The 18,628-nt window shown below is 56.6% G+C and overlaps 2 protein-coding genes across 5 annotated transcripts; one reads left to right on the top strand and one right to left on the bottom strand.

Moving 5' to 3' along the window:
* The first annotated feature begins 1,339 nt into the window (after window positions 1-1,339).
* On the top strand, window positions 1,340-12,395 carry TBC1D20 (TBC1 domain family member 20). Of its 4 annotated transcripts, none has more exons than XM_005524741.3 (8): window positions 1,340-1,471; window positions 4,121-4,306; window positions 5,383-5,466; window positions 6,933-7,119; window positions 7,904-8,005; window positions 8,916-9,057; window positions 9,732-9,919; window positions 10,053-12,395. In XM_005524741.3, exons 1-8 carry the CDS (start codon window positions 1,429-1,431, stop codon window positions 10,324-10,326), a joined length of 1,206 nt encoding a protein of 401 aa, XP_005524798.1. In that variant the 5' UTR covers window positions 1,340-1,428; the 3' UTR covers window positions 10,327-12,395. The 4 variants fall into 4 exon arrangements, with proteins under 4 accessions (XP_005524798.1, XP_014109725.1, XP_087920838.1 ...); XM_088064712.1 differs by lacking the exon at window positions 1,340-1,471 and adding an exon at window positions 3,116-3,246; XM_088064713.1 differs by lacking the exon at window positions 1,340-1,471 and adding an exon at window positions 3,276-3,370.
* A 1,293-nt stretch (window positions 12,396-13,688) lies between these two features.
* SOX12 (SRY-box transcription factor 12) lies at window positions 13,689-18,105 on the bottom strand. The gene has a single exon (XM_088064783.1). The coding sequence runs from the start codon at window positions 18,052-18,054 to the stop codon at window positions 17,155-17,157; it is 900 nt and encodes a 299-aa protein (XP_087920909.1). The 5' UTR covers window positions 18,055-18,105; the 3' UTR covers window positions 13,689-17,154.
* Between the last annotated feature and the right edge of the window lie 523 nt (window positions 18,106-18,628).

Below are 18,628 nucleotides of genomic sequence, written 5' to 3'. Positions count from 1 at the left end.
GCCTCCCTGGGGTGGTCATACACTGACACAGGAGTGGTGACAGCCATATGTGCCCTGGGTGGGCCATGTCCCTGTCACACCCATGGGGAGCAGTGCAGAGAAGCCTTACACAGATGTCACAAGCCAAAGTATCTCCTGGGAGAAGGACCTTTTGCCATAACAAAAAACCCTCCTCTTCTGTCTCAGCCATGATGGTGGGGAATTGAGATGATGAACCACTCCCTAGGTGTTTATGCTTGTTGTGCCACTCACTGGATTTCTGTGACTTGTTTTCAGTCACCTAGTGCTAGGGTGGCTCAGCTGGTGTGCTGCAGGCACAACGGCGCTTGTCCCTCTCAGTGACCTCTCATCCCAAAGCCGTTGCAGCAGTTGTTCCCCTGGACATTGAGTGTGATCTTCACGTTCCTCAGTGGGTGCTGATGCCTTGGCCTGCAGCTCCTGCTTGTCACAGGCACCCATCCCTCCTCTGGAGAGGATGGACATGTGCTTCCACCTTGCTCAGTTTATTATAAGATGGAGCATGTGGGCTGGATTAAACATGTGGGCTAATATGTGGGACATGGAACACTGCCCCTTTCTGTGAGGATTGCTGGCAGGGAGATGAGGTTTTTCACATACACCAGGATAACTTTCTCCTCCATGCCTTCATCCAGTGGAAATCCATTGTACTTAATCTTTTATATCCTAAAGTGATGTGAAAGTTGGACTGTGTTGACTGTTACCTCAATGTGCTGTAACGTAAAAGCACCCAGTATGACAAAATACAGCTTGTTTGCACTGGTTCTGAGCTATGCAGGACATTTTACCCAGTTCTTTCGTTATTCCAAGCGAGTAAGGGTAAGATGTGTGGAAGAGCAAACTGGGAGTGGTGAATGGCCCCAGTGCCTGTCAGCCCTTGCACAAAGAAGCACGGAACCCTGTGCATGGAAGGAGCTTTGTGGACTTGACAAGCCCTTACAGAAGGGCCGGGCGTTTGTTCTCCCACTGTGGTGCCTCAAAGCATTGACAGGGGAGTTTGAAGGGTTTGCGGGGGTTTTTTGCGTGGTGGCACAAGCCAGTGTCTGCAGCACCATTGAGCGTGCGTTACCCGCCCCGACAGCGCTGGGAATAACCTGTACCGCGGACGTCGGGGAGGGTTGGGGGTTTGGTTTTTTGTTGGTTTTAAACAGCCCTGACGCGCGCTCGGGTCGGGCACGTCCGGGCCACACGCTCCCGTTTGCGCATGCGCAGCTGCCCCCGCCCGCGTGACCCGCCTGGCGGCGCCGCGCCTGCGCACTGCGGCGCCGTGACGTCCCGCCCGTGCGCCGGCGGGCGGGGGGCGGGGGGAGCGGGCGGGGGCGGGACGGGACCGGACGGCGCGGGGAGCGCGCAGCCCCGGCCCGGGCCGGTCCGGTGTCCGGGCCGGAATGCGCCGCGTCGCCCGGGAACATGGCCCGGCAGAGCCCGCCGCGCAACGGCGTCGGCGGCCACGGTACGGGCTGGGCCGGGCCCCGCGGGGGGGGGGGGGGGGTTCCGCAGAGGGGGCGGGGGGAGGAGCGGCCCCTGCGGGCGCGGCGGCGCCCCCTGGCGGCGGGGCGGGGCCGGCGCTGCACTCGCAGCCGCTCTGGTGGGAGCGGGCGGGGGTCCCGGGGGTCCCGGGACCGAGCGAAGGGGCCGGCTCACCCCGCGGCTGTGTGGCCGCGGCGGGGTCGAGCGGACAGGAAGCCGCCGGGCCCGAGGGCGGACCCCGGCAGTGACCCAGGGCTCTGCGGCAGCGCCGGGCTGGCCAGACCTGGCGAGGCCGCGTGTCGGTGCCCGGTGCTTGCCGCGGTGCAGAAGCACCGACGGAGCCATCTGGGTTTTAGACCGCCCTCACTTTGGGTTTGTATCTTTCTTCCAAGGGTGAACCTGCGAGTTAAGTTCTTGTGTTTTCATGAAACATGTATTGAAATGCACCGATTTTGTGTAAGACTCGCAGCTGTTGACTCCTGTATGTTTGAAAAGTGTAAATATTGGTGTCTTTATTAGTAAGTTTGAGAGGAGGAGCCCGCAAGATGTGCTCCTTCCTTCCCACAACTTCCTAAGTTCTTTGTGTGTGAGCAGTTCTTCCTCCCATAGGCTTTGTCTCCTCCTTCCCGAGGCATCGGTATGTGACAGCCCAGTGTGTGCGTGTGGCAGGGGATCAGGAACAGCTGAGTGTCAGGAAAATTAATCCATAAACACCAGAAGTTTATGTCCAAAAAGGAGACAGAGGAATCCTTTTACTTTATTCAAATAAAGGGAGAAGCCATGGGGCATTCCCCTGGGGTCTCTCAAATTTTTGAAGGTCGCAGCCTCCCTTTTATCCTAATTTCCCGGCCGCATGTCCCTTCTTTCCCCATTGGTTGAGGAACTTGAGAGGTACAGACTTCCTGGAATGCCTAATACCTAAAATTTTCCCCCTAATGTATAACCCCCCTCTTAATTCTTAACCCTTGTGGAATTTTATGGTGTTTCCTCAGTGTCCCTTTCATCTTTCAGTGGAATCCATCCCATTGTTTCTGTTATCTCTCAGTAATAGTTTCATTTTATCAGCAGACCCACAGCTTGTTTGTAAAGACAAACCCATCATTCCTCTCATGGGGGTAGGGAACTGGCTGGGAATAGGGAACCGGGCGAGCAGAGCTGGCTTCTGTTGTGCAAATAAAATAACTGCTTGCACAAGGGGCGGGAAAGGAAATAAAAGAAACTGTAGTCACTGTGTGAGCGACAGGAGATTTAATGTTATCAGGAACGTGGAATTCGGAGGGAGGTGGAGCTCTGTCGTAGGCTGTTACAGCTTGTTTTGATCCAAGAAGTGTTTTAAAAGGGTCTTTGAGAAGGAACAGCATCCAGTGCTCGACCTACTTAGCTTCCGTGTGTGTGAACAGCCTGCTGACCTGCCGGCTCCCTTCAGACCTCGCTGAGAACTGCACTTCCAGCCAGGAGTTCGCAGAAACAGGGCCGGGGCAGTGGCTGAGGTGCCACGTGGGCAGAGTAACGAGCTCCCCTATCGCTGCTGAGAAGGTGTGGCCTTGGGAGCAGCTGTTTCTCCATCAAAATCCTTTTAATTCCTCCCACCCCAAATCCTATTTGGACACGTCGCTTATAGAACGAATCCTGTTTGGATCCCAAGAGTTGTTGCATCTATGGGAATAGCCTTTAGGGAAAGGCAGTGTTTGTGGTCTCATCCTGCAGTCCAGTCCTGCAGCTGCTCAGCAAAGCCTCCTTACTGGGAACTCCTCCAGTGTGAGATATCAAGTGGCTCTCGGCTGCTTCTTTCTTTCCTCACATGAGGCAGTGGTGACAAATTCCACCATGTGGTGTGAAGTAGTGTCATTTCTCCGCTCACTGGGAAGCGCTTTGGTGTCCTGTAAGTGTGTCTAACCCGAGCACTGTGTGCTTTGTGTGTTACCTCCTTCCCTCCCTGCCCCACATTCCTGTGCTCCTCTAAAGAGTGGGAATTGTCTCTGTGTGTGTACTGGTGGCTGGCAGGTTTGTGTTTGTTGTAGGACAAGTCAATGTGCTTATGACTCTTTAACTCTGGTATAATTATGTCCTTTCTTGTGTCTGCTGCTGTCAGTGGAAATACTCAGGCTTCTTCCTAGGACGGCTACACCTGGGAGTCGGTAGGAACACAGTTTTGGGAACACTTTCCTAACCTTTATAGAACACTTCCCTAAGTCCGAATCTTAGGAAACACATGACATCTGAGCTGGCAGCTGCATCAGAGGGCAAAGAGTTTCAGGATGGCTTTGCAGGGCTGTCTTGATCCTGTATGGAGCCATGAACCACTGGGAAGGACAGGAGCCAAGGGCTCTGTCTGGGTACTGCTGGTGGCTCCACTGTCAGGAGGAGCAGTGTTTGCCTCCCACACTGGGACCCCCAGGGTTGGTAGGGAAGTAGTGAGAGTACCCTTTGAGGTGCTCCTAGTGCTGAGTCTGCAGAAGTGGGGACACTCAGCTGGAGGGGTCACCACCAGAGTCATCCCTGTCATGACAGTGTGACGACTGTCCTGTGTTATCTCCCTTGTGTGTGTGTGACATTGCTGTGAGTGGCTGTTGCTAGCTCCCTCTGTGTGCTGGCACTGCCTGTCAGCTCACGTCTCTGTGGCCTTTTGCAGACTTTGATGCTAAGAAGAAAAGAAAAATGGCAGAGATTTACCAGGCTCTGAACAGTGACCCCACTGACGTGGCAAAGCTGAGGCGGATGGCGATCAGCGAGGGCGGGTTGCTCACGGATGAGATCCGGTGCAAAGTGTGGCCAAAGCTGCTCAGTGTTAATACAGATGACCTGCCCCCTCCTCCAGGTATGGAGCAGCCTGGTTTCAGCTGCTTGGGAGGAACAGTTCAGTGACCTTTGTCGCTAGAGGAGGGACGTGCTTTCTGACCTGCCTTTTCCCTGTGTGTGTTGCATTTGCCACTAAGCTCTTGTACAAAGGGGACTCACTGCAGCACCAATACTGTGTTGTATGTAAACAATACATGACTTCTAAAAACAACATTTGTTGTTTTCTTTAGTGATAGTAATGGAATCAGTTCATTGTGGATGCAGTTAGCATGGCCCTGAGCATTAGCTGACGTATGTAAGTTCACCTGCAGCAGAAAGAATTAGACTTGATTTGTTTTGCTCCGATGAAGAGGTGTCTGTGCTGAGCCCTGGTGTGGCAAAAATTCTCCCAATGTGTCTCTCCCAGGAAACAGTTTGTTGTGTGAAGCACATGTGGGTCTCAGTCAGAATAGACACAGGGACAACAACCTTCCTGGTGAAGTACCCACATTGTTTTTAAACCTTAGCAGTGCAGGAGCTCTAGGTCCTGTAGCTTTTATAGTCATCCAGCACAGATCTTAGTGTTATCCTGATTCTGTGGTCATTTGGAAACGTGCATCCCCCCACCTCATTCAAGAGCCAGGTGGCATTAGGGTGATGTGAGGTGACCAGAGCTGCTGGAAAACAACATTTAACTTTACATGGTCGCATAGAAGGAATTTGCTAGCTTGCTGAACTTTTCTGTTTCAACTGTCTTAGCTAACCCTGGGTGAGAGTTTCCTCTGAATTGTTTTTGTTTTATGAATGATTCTTTGTGGATTCCACAGCACTCCTCTAGTGCTGCTGCTGAGAGTACACTTTGAATTCAGTTTCAGCATTTTAACATGTGTTGTCTAAAGAAATAATTTTCTCATTTGCTGTTAGTGTCAGAGTGTGTGGCAGTGAAAGTGCAGGGACAGGGCTGAGGTGTGACAGAAAAAGGGGATTTACAGTGGAATAGGGGGTTTGTGCAGCTTCATGTCCACATTCAGTAGGGATATTCCCGGCTCCCTAACCTCACTCTTGCGCCAGTGCCATTGCACTGCTTCATGTTAATCCTGTTCCTCTTTTTCTCAGCAAGGAAGGAGCTGCGAGAGGACAATAAGGATTACCAGCAAGTGTTACTGGATGTGCGGCGATCCCTGCGCCGCTTCCCACCAGGTGAGAGGGGATTCTGCTCTTCCCACTCTGCGGGGGCAAGAGCAATGCCATGGGGCTCCTCCTGGCTCAGACCTCCCTGGGAGGCTACAGAAGGTGACACTCTTATTACTCCCAGGGCCTGACTTCTAGAAAACTTTTTCCTTGTGATCTCACAGCAGCTTCTTCTTACAGTGAAGCCCTTCTGCAGCCATCAGTTTCCTTCAGCTGTCTCTGCACAGATGGTTTTTGATGTGGCTCTTCCAACATCCCACTTCCCCTGCCCCACTGAGCCCCTCTGCCAGAAGGCTGCTACTGGCAGACATTTGCAGCATAGAGAGGATGGATCCTGTACAGATCTTGTGCACCATGACCTGTTGAGATTAGGACAGATGGAAAGCTTGATAAACATGCCATTTGCTTCAGTTTATTTTAGTTCATGGTCTAGCTCAGGGTCAGGGAAGGCAGGTTTGTCTGTGCCCAGAACAGCCCCTGGTATAAAACAGTCTCAAAATCAGGTTCTTGCACCAAATTTAAACATTAGAACTTAAAGCATTTAGAAGCAAAATGGTTTTGCAGTTGTTTAGTTCTGATGGGTGCCTTGTGTTATTTATAAAACGCTAAATCCAGCAGCTCTCTGTGCAAAGCAGTCATTATTTCTGGCCAGAATCTGCTTCCCCCTTCTGCCACTTTTATTTTGTATAAACACTTGATTCACTCTGATTCTTGCAGGCGTGGATGCTGTGTGCAGGCCTGATTCTCGGAGGCTCTGCTCCTACGGATTTTTTTGCCCTTGAATGGCAGCCTCCTGCCTATTTTTAGCTGCATTAGTGAAGCAGAGGAAAAGGAGAACTTTGTCATTGCAGGATCTCTGCTGGGACTCTCTGCTTGGCCTTTGGTCGTTTTGTCTGTTGACAAGAACTGCCAGAAACTGACTGCAGCTGTGCAGGGCAGGAACAATGTTTTCCCTGTGACATCCTGTCCCTAAACACATGTTGTTAGTAGGGGACTGATAGAAAGTTGTGCCAGTGGAGGCCTCACAGTCTGGTACAGTTGGCATACAGTTTCTGTGAAAATGGGTCCTGTTGAATTTTTTCTAGAACTCCTGGGAAATTAAAAATTACTAAAACATCCTCATTGGTGCTGGATGTGCAGAACAATTCTCTCTTCACAGCAGCACTGTGCAAACATCTGTAAACCCTGCACCCATCCTCCACAGTGGCTTCCTTGCAGATAAGGGTTCTGCAGATCTACAGATTAAACCTCTCAGCAACTGGCCAGATTTCCCTGGTCCTGCAGAGTTTTGGGAGACAGCATTAGAGCTTTGGATGATTTTTTCTGCCAGTTTCACCCTCCCCTGTGTACCACATCCCTTGGGATCGGGCAGGTAGTAAATGCACAGGTGCTCTCCTTGCACACCATAGTCACCCTCGCTCCTACAGCAGGCACTGGTAGGTGACACAGCTGTGCCACCTCTGCTGTTCCCTCAGGGATGCCAGATGACCAGAGGGAAGGATTGCAGGAGGAGCTCATCGATATCATCCTCCACGTCCTCAAGCGTAACCCCCAGCTGCACTACTACCAGGGATACCATGACATCGTGGTCACCTTCCTCCTGGTGGTGGGGGACAGGCTGGCCACGGCACTGGTGGAGAAGCTCTCAACGCATCATCTCAGGTACTCAGTGGGAGGAGAGGAGCCAACTGCATGTCCTCAGGCTGTGGGGACACCTGTGCAGGTGGAGCTGGCCTGGAAGGGGAGCTGGGAAGGCAGAGCCTTGGGTTAAAGCAACTGCCTGTCATGCCTGTATCCAGAGGAGTCATTGAGAGCAGCCTGACCACACAACAGCATGTGGCTTTGCAGGGAGCTGTGCCCTGGGGAAAGGATAATTGAAGGCTGTCAGTTAATTTGTAGCATCTCTTGGAGCTGGAAAAGCGAATGCACATGCATTATCCATGCTTGTGTGGCTGTCAGGGCCTCTCCAGGTCCTGTGGGCTGGCTCAGCACCTGCCTCCCACTTGTCCTTGCATATCCCTGGGCAGTGTGGTCTGTATTACCAGTGTCCTGTACCCCACATGAAGAGTCTTTCCTGTGCACTGAAATAAGAGAGAGCTTCCAGCTGGAGTGTGTGGTTTGGAGGGATTATCTCTCCTCTCCCAGGCAGGAGTCAGATTTTGGGTGCTGGAAAAGCTTTACAGTTCTTATGTGCACTGCAGCAAAATAAGAAGTGTCAGCTGACAGCAGCATGATGGTCTGGGTGTGGGTTCTATGTGCAGGTCAGTCCTGGGTGTCCCAGACAAGCTGGAAGGAGGCTGCTCCAAAGAGACACAATTCCTTGGGGCTGAGGGCCACCCTGCCAGCAAGGCTATTTATTGCATGTACTTCACCTTCTGCTGCCTCCCTAGAGGGAGAGCTTGCTGATGTTGTTGCTTGACAAAGCTTCTTTTAAATAATTCCTCAGGGATTTTATGGACCCAACGATGGATAATACCAAGCACATTTTAAATTACCTGATGCCCATCATAGACCAGGTGAACCCTGAGGTGCACGACTTCATGCAGAGGTATGCAAATGTTCCCTTAGAGCCTCCTGGCTTTCCCCTGCCCATCTCGGGTTACTGTTCACAGAGCCGTTTTCACCAGCACATCCCCAGCACTACAGTGGCTTCCTCAGGAAGTCACCAGCTGTCCCACAGCTGATGGTGACACCCCAAAGCCATGTAGCACTCATTTCTGAGCAGGTTCAAACCTGAGCTGCCTGTCTGGAGGAGTTTTACACGGTGACATCTTCAGCCCATTTGTCTGCAGTCTGCATTGGGAGGGCTGGGCATTTGGGGACAGCATTGTATAAATACTACAACTGCTTCACGTGACCACTTGTGTGGCTGGTGGGACCTTGCTGTAGTTTGTTGTTAGTTCTGGGGATAATTCCCAGGTTTTGCTTTAGAGGGACAGAGGTGTGCCTGGGCAGATCAAATCAGAAGCGGGAAGGTGAATGGGAAGAGTCAGTTCAGAGCCCTTTTTGGGGCAGATGTATCTTTTTTCTCACAGCCAGAATGTCTTTGGGTACCAACCCTGTTTGCAAACTCCCAGAATTAGTAAGCCCTCAGGGTAGGAAGAAACCCAAACATCTGTTTGTGCTGCAGGACATCAGTTGCCCTCAAGCCAGCAAGCCAGACCAAGTGCCATGATACGTCACGCATTCAGGATCCCCTGGAAGCAGCGTTTGGCCTCTGCTGTGGCTCCCACTGGATGTGACACAAATAGTGGCAGCACTTTGCCACAGGGGGTGGCACAGGAGATAAACACTTTTTTGTGTCAGAGGTGCAGTTCCTACTCTCTCTGTGTGGGGGTTCAAGTGCTCCACTGTCAGTCAAGCTCTATTTCCCCAGGCACAGCTGTGCAGCACAGGAGTGGCCTGGGAGCATTTCATCCCTGTTTCCAAGCTGACCTAATGGCTTTTTCTCTCTGTAGTGCGGAGGTGGGAACCATCTTTGCTCTCAGCTGGCTGATCACCTGGTTTGGCCACGTTTTGTCCGACTTCCGGCACGTGGTGCGATTATATGACTTCTTCCTGGCTTGCCACCCACTGATGCCCATTTATTTTGCAGCTGTGGTATGTACTGATGGAATGGTCAGGGATTAGCTGTGCTGTTCTGAGGTGTTTGAGTTCTGAGGCTGTGGGAGTTTGGGGCTGCAGAAGGAGGCTGGCAAACCCGGTGCTGGTGCTGTCCCCAGTTGTACCCTGCTCTGCAGATGCAGTCAGTGATGTCTTTGGTGATGGTAAAGGGCAGGTGGGATCCAGGGGAACTCAGGGCGGCCTGAGGGTGTCCAAATATGCAGCAAATGTTCAGTGCTGTGGAGGCAGCATGGCACAGTGTTTTTATTTATTTTCGTGTGCTGGTCCTGCTTCTGGTCACATACTGGGATGCTTGACTGGCTGGGGACAGCTCTGCACTGTGCATCCACCTGCCTGTCCTCCTATGGCAGAGGGCAAGGCATGAAGTCAAACCCTGCTGAGGTTCTGCTCACATCTCTGGCCTGCCAGTAGCAGGCTCTGATCAGCAGACAGACCTCAGTACCCTGAAAGAGGCTTTCCATGGCCTCAGAGTCTCAGAAGGGGTTTGGCATTTCTCTTCCCAGTGAATGCTTCACTGCAGTGTGTCCTCTTGAAGAAGGTCTTTCAGCTGGAAGTAAAGTGTTTTTTTCTTCTGGCTCTGAAACAAGTGCCAGCATGTGCCAAAGAGCTGTCCCCACTTCTTTGTCCGTCCTCCTCTCACTCCTCTGCAGATTGTGCTGCACCGGGAGCAGGAAGTTCTGGACTGCGAGTGTGACATGGCCTCTGTCCACCACCTCCTGTCCCAGATCCCACAGGACCTTCCTTATGAGTCTCTGGTCAGCAAAGCCGGGGACCTTTTTGTCCAGTTCCCACCTTCTGAACTCGCCAAGGAGGCAGCTCAGGCAGCTCAGGCGGAACGGTGAGTGCTGGGCAGCCCATGTTTTCCCTACATCCCCTTGCCAGGTCTTGCCTCCCTTTGGAGATCGTCCTAACTGGAGGCTGGTCCCGGAGGTGAGCAGGGGACGCTCCTTGACCCGTTCCTTCTCTTGCAGAACTGCAGCTTCCACTTTTAAGGACTTTGAGTTGGCATCAGTGCAGCAGAGACCAGACACTGTGTTGAGGCAACGCTTCAGAGAGCGGCTCCGAGGGGAGGAGCGGCTCCGAGGGGAGGAGCGGACAAAATCCACCTTGACAAAGCCCCGGACCAACCGCTTTGTTAAGCTGGCAGTGATGGGGCTGACGGTGGCACTGGGAGCGGCTGCCCTGGCTGTGGTGAAGAGCGCATTGGAGTGGGCACCCAAGTTTGAACTGCAGATTTTCCCCTGAAGCTGGAGGAAGGGCCTTCACTATCACTGCACCTGTCCCCAGCAGGAAGGGCTGATGTTTGATGAGGGACGTGTCCAGAAACGACCTGTATGAAGGTTATTTTTTATTCTTACTGCGTCCAGTAACGCTTTTGGCCTTTGTGACAGAGACTGAGGGAGCCAGCCCAGCAGGATGGTTCCCCACACCATGCTCACCTTGGTCCCCTCTCCCTGTGCAAGGGTGAGCAGACAGGCGCTCCCACTCTCCCCTGAGGAACCAGAGGTATGGACAAATTTGGCTGTTCAGGCTGTGCTCAGGTGACTATACAAAGAGAGAACTGTGTGTGGGCTTTGCCCAAATGATCCTGCGTTCTCCATTGAAGAAAACTAGTGGGAGTGAGAGCAGATCCTTGCCTGGAGGAGAGTGTCCAACAGGGTTTGTTCTTGCGTGTGTGAGGGTGAAGGGCTGTTGCACTCCTGAGGAACAGGGCAGCCCTTTGGCTCTTCATTGCTACAGTGTGACCCACGACCTGCCTTCAGCTTTGCCGGTGCTCCAGCTCTTCCCTGTCCTGTGGGTACCCCCTGAGCAGAGCCAAACCTTTCCCACACCCCAGCCAGCACAATGCTGTGAGCTTCTCTTCAGTGTGTAACACTCCCTGGCTCTTTTTGCTTCCACATCTTTGCTGCCTGATCTGCTTGCAGGGGCCAGGAGCAGACCTTAGCTCCCCTCAGCTCTTCAGGCACTGCCACTGCTGCGCTGGCAGTGCTGTGACTGTATCTGGGGTCAGTGAAGTGAGACACGAGTGCAGTCACCCTGCCAAAGGTGTGTACTGTCATATGCCAGGTTATGCTACCACAAGGCTTAGTGGCACTGTAAACACCCATTGCAGACTTCTTTAATAGCTCTGGAAGTGGACACTTACCATACCCATGTGGAGAAAGGCTTTTTCCACCTTGTGAAACACTTTGCACAGGATAGAAGTTGTTGCACTAGAAAATATGTCAAAAAACACACCCACGAGCTGATCAGGCTCCAGCATTGCCTCTGGAAATAACATGAGGGGTTTCCCAGAAAGGCTTCCCTGACCTCTGCATAGCTCTCGTCTCCCCACCAGTCCTGTCAGCAGTCACAGCGCTCCCTGCCCCCCAAACTAAGCAGCAAATCCTTCTAGACAGCTCAGTGTCTCACTGAGACAAAGCCAATAGACACTCTATGCCTCTACCTCTCCCCCAAGCTGCTAAATCTCCCTCAAGTGCCCTTACCTGACCCTCACGGCTCCCTCCCGCACCCCCATCATTGCTCTGTTGTGCCCAAAGCCATCTGTGCCATGCCCAGGGTCTGCATACCTGAAAAGGAGGTTGAAGGGATTTTGGGATAGAGAAGAAAACTCATGCCCTGCAAAGCTTAGCACCCCCCACTCCCACCCCTCTTGGTGCATAACCGCCCTGGCTATGTTCAGGTTTGCCCCATGGGCCTTTGCTCATGGAGGGGCTGTGCCTTTCTGGCCAGAGGGCATGTGGGCAGTTGTCATTCGTGGCTTGTGTTCCCATGAAGCTCTGAGCAGGAGTTCCCTTTGCCTCTGCAGGTGAAATGTGGAGTGTGTTAAAATGCCGTTGTCCAGGCAGGCAGCAAGACCTGTTCCTTCCTCTCCTCAATGGTGCCAGTGCCCTTGGAGAGACCTGGGGCTGTTCAGGGGGGCTTCTCCCTGTTGAAGGCAGAGCCCATTCCTGGCCCCTTGGCACCCCCAGAGCAGCAGAGCAGGACTGGGGGCTGGGTCACTTAGCACTTTAGAAGCCATTGGTGCAGGAGAGTGTGGTGACCTGGGAATGCTGTTGGAGGACCCAGGGCCATTCTGAACACTACCCTGAAGGAGGAGATGGCTGGAGCCCCGCAGGAGGAGCCACTGCAGCCCCTCCATTCCCTGGCCATGATGCACTTTAGTTCTTGCATTGTCCCTGGAGGGAGAAAAGGGAGAGAAGGAAACCATGGCTGCGGGTGCTTCAGTTACTCTGTACAAAGACTTACACATCCCCTGTAAATGCAGATTTCTACAAACCCTAAAACTGTAAAATAAACAGTTCCTAAACACACTTCCTGCCCTCCCTGGGCTGGGGCTGTCAGATCTGCTTTTGTGGCACCCGGAGGCCCAAAACTGGCACCTTCCCTGCGCTGGCCAGGCCAGCTCAGTGTGGTCACACACCAAGCAGCCCCATGGGAAGAGGAGCAGGAGCAGAGCCAAGGAGTGCATGCATGCCCTGGTCACTGTTCTCCATCCATCTGCCTCCCTCTGGGCCAGTGCCAGGCCTTGTGTGTGCTGCTGGCTCTCTGGGATGTCCCCCCCATCAGCAGCGTGGGGCTGGAAATAGCCTGACCTCCCAGCCTGCCCTGTACCCCAGGCTGGGTGCCTGGCTGCAGGAGGAGATCCTGGGCAGGATGCCCAATTCCCAGGACATGCTCCGCTGAGCTGGGGTGATGCAGCCACCTTTGCCAAGCTGGAAGTGGGTTTGGCTGGATGGCTCAAAGCTGGCAGCCGTGTTGGCTATTTTTAATTGTCTGTGGCTTCTCCAGGAGACATTTTCTCAATAGTGCTTGGAGCCCTTTGGGAGGGACACCCTTTGGGCAGCCGAGGGGAAGGAGTGGTGGTGGGAGGTATGTGGCACCTTTGGGGTAGCCAAGAGGCCACTGCCACGTGTGATTCAGAACCAGGCCAGTGGCAATGTGTGCATGTGCCTGTGTGGGCCACATTGGACACTGAACAAGAGCCCTGTGTGGCCAGTGGTGGCAGTGGTGATGGCCAGAGAGCTCTGACTGTGGCTGCGCCATGATCCCCCCTGCTCCCAGCCGTGCCCCTGTGCTGAGACCAATCCCATTGCCGGGGGCTGCAGTGACGGCTCCCTGGAACACTGCTGCCCCTGTGGTACCGCCCAGGCCCCGGGCGGTGCTGGGGGCTCTCCCGTGGGTGCAGCCTGCAGACTCGGGGGGTCACAGTAGCACGGGCAACCCCTGCACTTCTCCCTCCCTCGGAGACAGCCCGGTCCCCAGCAGCGCCGGGGCTGCAGGAGGGGCTGGCAGTACCCGGGGATGCTCTGGGCTCCTCTTGTTGCCGTGGCAACAGCTGCGGCGAGACTGGGGGCAGGGGTCTGGGTGTGATCAAGTGGCGCGTGACCTCGTTGCCCCCCCCGGGCCCTCCTGTGGGTCTGGATTAGCACCCCCGGTTCCCTCCCTCTCTGGTTCCCCCCCCCGATTACTTCGGTCACCTCCCCCTTGCTGAACGGAGTCGGGGGCGGTGCCGGGATTGCCCACACACACACACACACGCGGGTGGGGCGAGGGGCTGCATATGCACAGCACATCCGTGCACATGCTCACACTGCTCCCAGGGACGCCCAGCCCACACTCACTGATGAGGGTGAACCTCCCCGCTGCGGGAGAGCCCATAGGAACCGGGGCTCAAGGTGGGAACTGATATGCCTGGGAGCTGGATCCTGGCCATTGGGAATCCCGTATCTCCCTGGGGATCTCACATAGCCCTTGGAATCCCAAATTCCCCTGGGAGGACTGAGGCAGCACAAAAGGAGCCAGAGCCGTGGGGAGCAGACCAACACACTTTATTCCATAATCACAACAGTCAGGATCATTGTTAGCCGAGGTTCTGCAGAGCAAGGGGCAGCCGTGTCACACCCCTCAAGACGGGCCCAGACGGGGTGGTCAGCGCCCCTCGGCTAAAATCCCGTTTCTCCAAGATAACAGACACAGGGACCCTTCACTAACACAACACTACAAAGGTGACCCCGAGCGCTGGCGCCCATCCACAGGCTGCGCCGGGGCCCCGCCAGCTCCGGGGACCCCCGGCCCACTCGGCCGCCACCAGGGCAGCTGCTTCCTGAGAGAGGTTTGGTTTATTTTTATTATTACTATTATTATTATTATTATTATTATTATTATTATTCGCTTTGTCTGGAGTGATGACGGGATGTCGCACGCGCACGCACACACGCTCGCACACGCATGCCAGCCAGCACCGGGCAGCGGGGGCGCAGCGGGAGGGGGCCGCACGCTGGGGGGGTCTCTAAGCACTACAACCACACGGCACAGAAAATCCACCACTGTCCACGACGGTTCTCCCTGACAAACACACCCGGCGAGACTCGAGGAGGGGGACAGGGGTGAGGACGGGGACAAAGCGGATGATGTTGTGCTTGCGGCCAGGGCAGGAGACCCCGGCACTGGCTCCGGTTCTGGCACTGACCCAGAACCTGCTCCTGAGGAAATATTTCGCCTGACAGTCTGTGGAGGGATCACCCTGGCTCAAGGGTGATGCACAGCACGTAGGGGACCACCGGGACCTGTGTCCCCCCTAGGAACGGAAGCTGAGCCCTGAGCTGCAGGGTCAGCAAAGCACACGTGTGATGCGAGACCCTCAGTGTGGCCTCAGGCCTTGCTGGTACCTGGGGGCTTTGGCTTCCCCATGGACAGGGATGGAGGACAGGTGACCGAGGTGACTGAGGGCGCCCTCCCTGAGAACCCCTGGCCACTGCATGGGGTGGCTGTGCACCCCAAGAAGGCACCGAGGTGCTGGGTGAGATCCATGTGTGTCAGAGAGCTCTGGGGCCGCCGGACTCCACGGGAACCCCAAACCCGGCTCACACATGGGAAGGGGCTTCAGATGCTCCTGGCGCGGGGCTGCCCAGGGGCTAGGAAGGCAAAGTCCCCCCGAGGCGGCGGTGAGGCGGGAGCAGGCTGCCAGAATCACGGCTGTCCCGGCGCTTATTTGGCTTTTCCACCTTTGGGGGCGGGACTGGATCCGGTGGGGGTCGGCCGGGAAGGGAGAGGACGCAGAGAAGAGGACGCGCTCTATCCAGGGAACACGTGTCTGATGCGTGATGCCCGCCTGGCTCCGCAGGCTGGCACCCGCACGGGGGTACTGAAACACCGTGGCTAATGCCAACACACACGCACAGCTACCGCTACACACCGACACATCTACACTGCTGATGGTTGACCATCGCGGGGGGCCTCGAGGGGCCCCCAGGGACTGGGCTGGGGGACATCAAGCATCCCTGCAAAGGGCCCGGGGACACACCTTTCTCTGCGCTGCAGTGCCTATCCCCATGGCTGAGCCAGGGCCACCAGCGGCTCCAGCAGCAGGGCCAGGCACCTACTCCGAGGCACCCTCAGGGGATGTCAGGACATGGGAGGGGGATGTCCTTCCCCTGGTCACGGCTCAGTCCAGCCTGACAGCAAGGGGCAGGCACAGGAATAGCCTGCGACTGGGGGAACCGGCAGCCCCAAAACAGGGAGGCAGAGCCCCAGGCAGCGGGTGCTCCCCTCCCGCCAGCACCCCACTGGCAGGGAAGGGTCCGAGGAGCCCCCACAAACCCAGAGTCCCTGGGAATCGGGGTCATGGGGGACTGCAGGGGCTGCTTCAAGCAGCGGCTGCTGCCGAGCCCAGTACTGCTCTTGCAGACGCTGCCAGCCCCAGCCATGACCACGTCCCCAGGGATGTGTGGGGTCCCCACCCAGCACAGCTGTACCAGAGCGCAGCCCCTGCCCCCCCAACCACAGCCTGCGGCAGCTGCCGAGCCACCACTGCAGCCACGTGCTCCCGGCAGTGGGAGGAGGCGGCTGTCGCAGGAAGGAGCCATTAGGAAAAGCAAAGAAAATCCCAGCTGGAGGAGCCGCTGCAGCAGCATCTTCCCTGCCAGCACGTCCCTGCTCTTGGCGCGGCCGGCAGCGGGGTCCAGCGTGGTGCTGTGTGGAAGAGCCCTGTGCCAGAGCATCACCCACACCGCACACGCCCACCAGCACTGGCTGCAGCTGCTCTTGGACCAGTTTGGGTGGTTGCTTAAGGCAGATTTCCCACAGCTGCCCTTCCCTGCCACCCTCCCCTTCCATGCTGCTCCCTGCCATTCCGGCAGCACCACATGCCACGGCTGGGCACAGCGACACGCGGCTCCACTGGCCAAGGTCAGCCAGCCCAAAGAAGTTCCCACACGGGCACAGGCTCCAAGGTTAAAATGAGGGCTGGCTGCTTAGTGAAGGGCTGGTTCCCATACAATTTTGGGGTGGCTCCGGCCACGGGCTCCCTCCGTGGCACAGCTTTCCCTGCACAACTGCCTGGCAAGAGAAATAACACAGCCTCCCGCGCCCACGTGCTCATCACGTGTGTGCAACTTCACTCTTCCCAAAGCCAGTGGCGGGGAGCAGGCGCCACAGGGAAGGAGACTCTGCTGTGGGACACTGAACCCCCAAGCCAGGGACCCCTCACAAAATAGGGAGTTGGGAAGGGAGAGTTTGGCATGGCTCGGCATCCCTCCCCAAGGGCTGCAAAGAGGAAGAGGAGAAAATTGAAGCCATGCGTTCAATGCAGTCAAAAACCAAACGGAATCAGCCATTCTCCAAGGGATGGGGAAGGTGGGATGGGCACCAAGAGCTGGGGTGGCGTGGATGCTCCTGCTTCCTGGAGAGCGGGAGGGCACACGATGCTGGCAGAGATGGGAGCGGCCGGGAGCAGCCATGGCTGTCAGCGCCGGGGCCATGGGGGAAAGCGGCCGGGTGTGACAATGAAAACCCGATGAGATGCATTTCACGGGCAAATAGCCGCGGCGGGCGGCCATGCGTCCCGCGGGCACGAGGCGAGAGTCGGACAGACAGACGGATGGAGAATGGGTGTGTGCCAGGGGATGGGGGGAGCAGGGGCTCTGCCTTCCAGCAGCTTCAAGGCAAAATACCTGATTCCTGCATGTAAACAGCTGGTTTCGGTTTGTTTGTTTTTTTCCTGGGTTGTTTTTTGATATGACCTGATTGTGGGTGAAAATAAAAATGAGCGTTACCTGCAGAGCGTGGGACTCAGTAGGTAAAGACCAAGTCCGAGATGCTGGACATGAGCCAGTCCCCTGCTATCATCTCCGTCACCTCGGGCGTGCAATAGTCCGGGAACTCGAAGTGCGAGGAGCCTCCCCGCGGGTAGAGGTCGTGGTCCTTGTCGAAGACGGACCAGTCCAGGGCACCACAGGTGGCATTGGCAGGTGCTCGCCCGGGCATGATCCCCAGCAGCTCTTCCTCCAGCTCCTCGTCGGAGGAGCTGAAGGAAGAGGGAGGGGACCCAGCCGACATGGGAGAGGGGGATCCGCTCTCTGGGGACCTCCCTGGCTCCGGGCAGGGTGTGGTAGGGCTCAGGGGTGCAGGGGGCTCCTGGGGGCTGTGCTCCCCGTCGGGTGCCGGGTGCCAGGCAGCCATGCCAGGCACCACAGGGCTGTCCTCAGCGGGCACCTCTGGTGCGGGCTCCTGCGGGGTGTCGGGGCCGCTGGGCAGCTTGGAGGGCTGCCTGCGGCTGGCAGAGACACGGCCCAACACGGAGGGCTTGATCTTCACTGGGAGCCGCGGGCGGGCGGCTCCGGTGCCCACCTTGCCCTTTTTCCGAGGCCGGTACTTGTAGTCGGGGTAGTCGGCCATGTGCTTGAGACGCAGGCGCTCGGCCTCCCTGACAAAGGGGATCTTCTCGGAGTCGTGGAGGAGCTGCCAGCGCCGGCCCAGGCGCTTGGAGATCTCGGCGTTGTGCATGTCGGGCCACTGGTCCATGATCTTGCGGCGCTCGTGCTGGGACCACACCATGAAGGCGTTCATGGGCCGCTTGATGTGCCCGCTCGGCGTCTTGCACCAGGCGGGCTCGGTGTCACGGGCGGGCAGTGGGGTGCAGGGCTCCCGCCGAGCCTCCGCTCCCCGGCCCCGCGGGCCGCGCTGCACCATCCTGGAGCCGGGTACGCCGCCGCCGCCTCCGCCTCTTCCTCCCCCCCTCCCGCCGCCGCCTCCCTGCCCGCCGCCGCCTCCCCGCCCGCCGCTACGCGCCGCGCCGCGCCGCCCCCATTGTGCGGAGCGGGCGGCGGCGGGGCGGGGCGCAGGCGGCCGCGGCGGGGCCCGGGGGCGCACGGCGGAGCCGACTCCGCCGGGGCGGCGGCCACGGAGATGCTCCGGAAGGGCTCTGGGATGGCCCGGTGTTCTCCGGCTCGGAGATGCTCTGTAGCGGTCCTGTCCCGGAATGCTCTGCACCGGTCCGAGGATGCTCCGGAATGCTCTGTAGCACCTCGACGATGGTTGGTACCGGTCCGAGGATGTTCCGAGATGCTCTGTACCGTCTCGGGGATGCTCCGCACCAACCCGGGGATGTTCGGCGCTGGCTCGAGGATGTTCCGGGATGTTCCGTATCGGCTCGGGGATGCTCCGCACTGCTCGGGGATGTTGCACACCGTGAGGGCTCCGCCCCGGGGTTGCTCCGCTCCCCGCCGCCCCGGTGATGCCTCCTCGGTTAAGTCGGCAGATCCTT

The sequence above is a fragment of the Pseudopodoces humilis genome, chromosome 19 (genome assembly GCF_049639895.1).
Source record: "Pseudopodoces humilis isolate 2021_Gansu_Grassland_sample_001 chromosome 19, ASM4963989v1, whole genome shotgun sequence".
NCBI classification, from domain to species: Eukaryota; Metazoa; Chordata; class Aves; order Passeriformes; family Paridae; genus Pseudopodoces; species Pseudopodoces humilis.
This window is presented reverse-complemented; position numbering and strand designations above follow the sequence as displayed.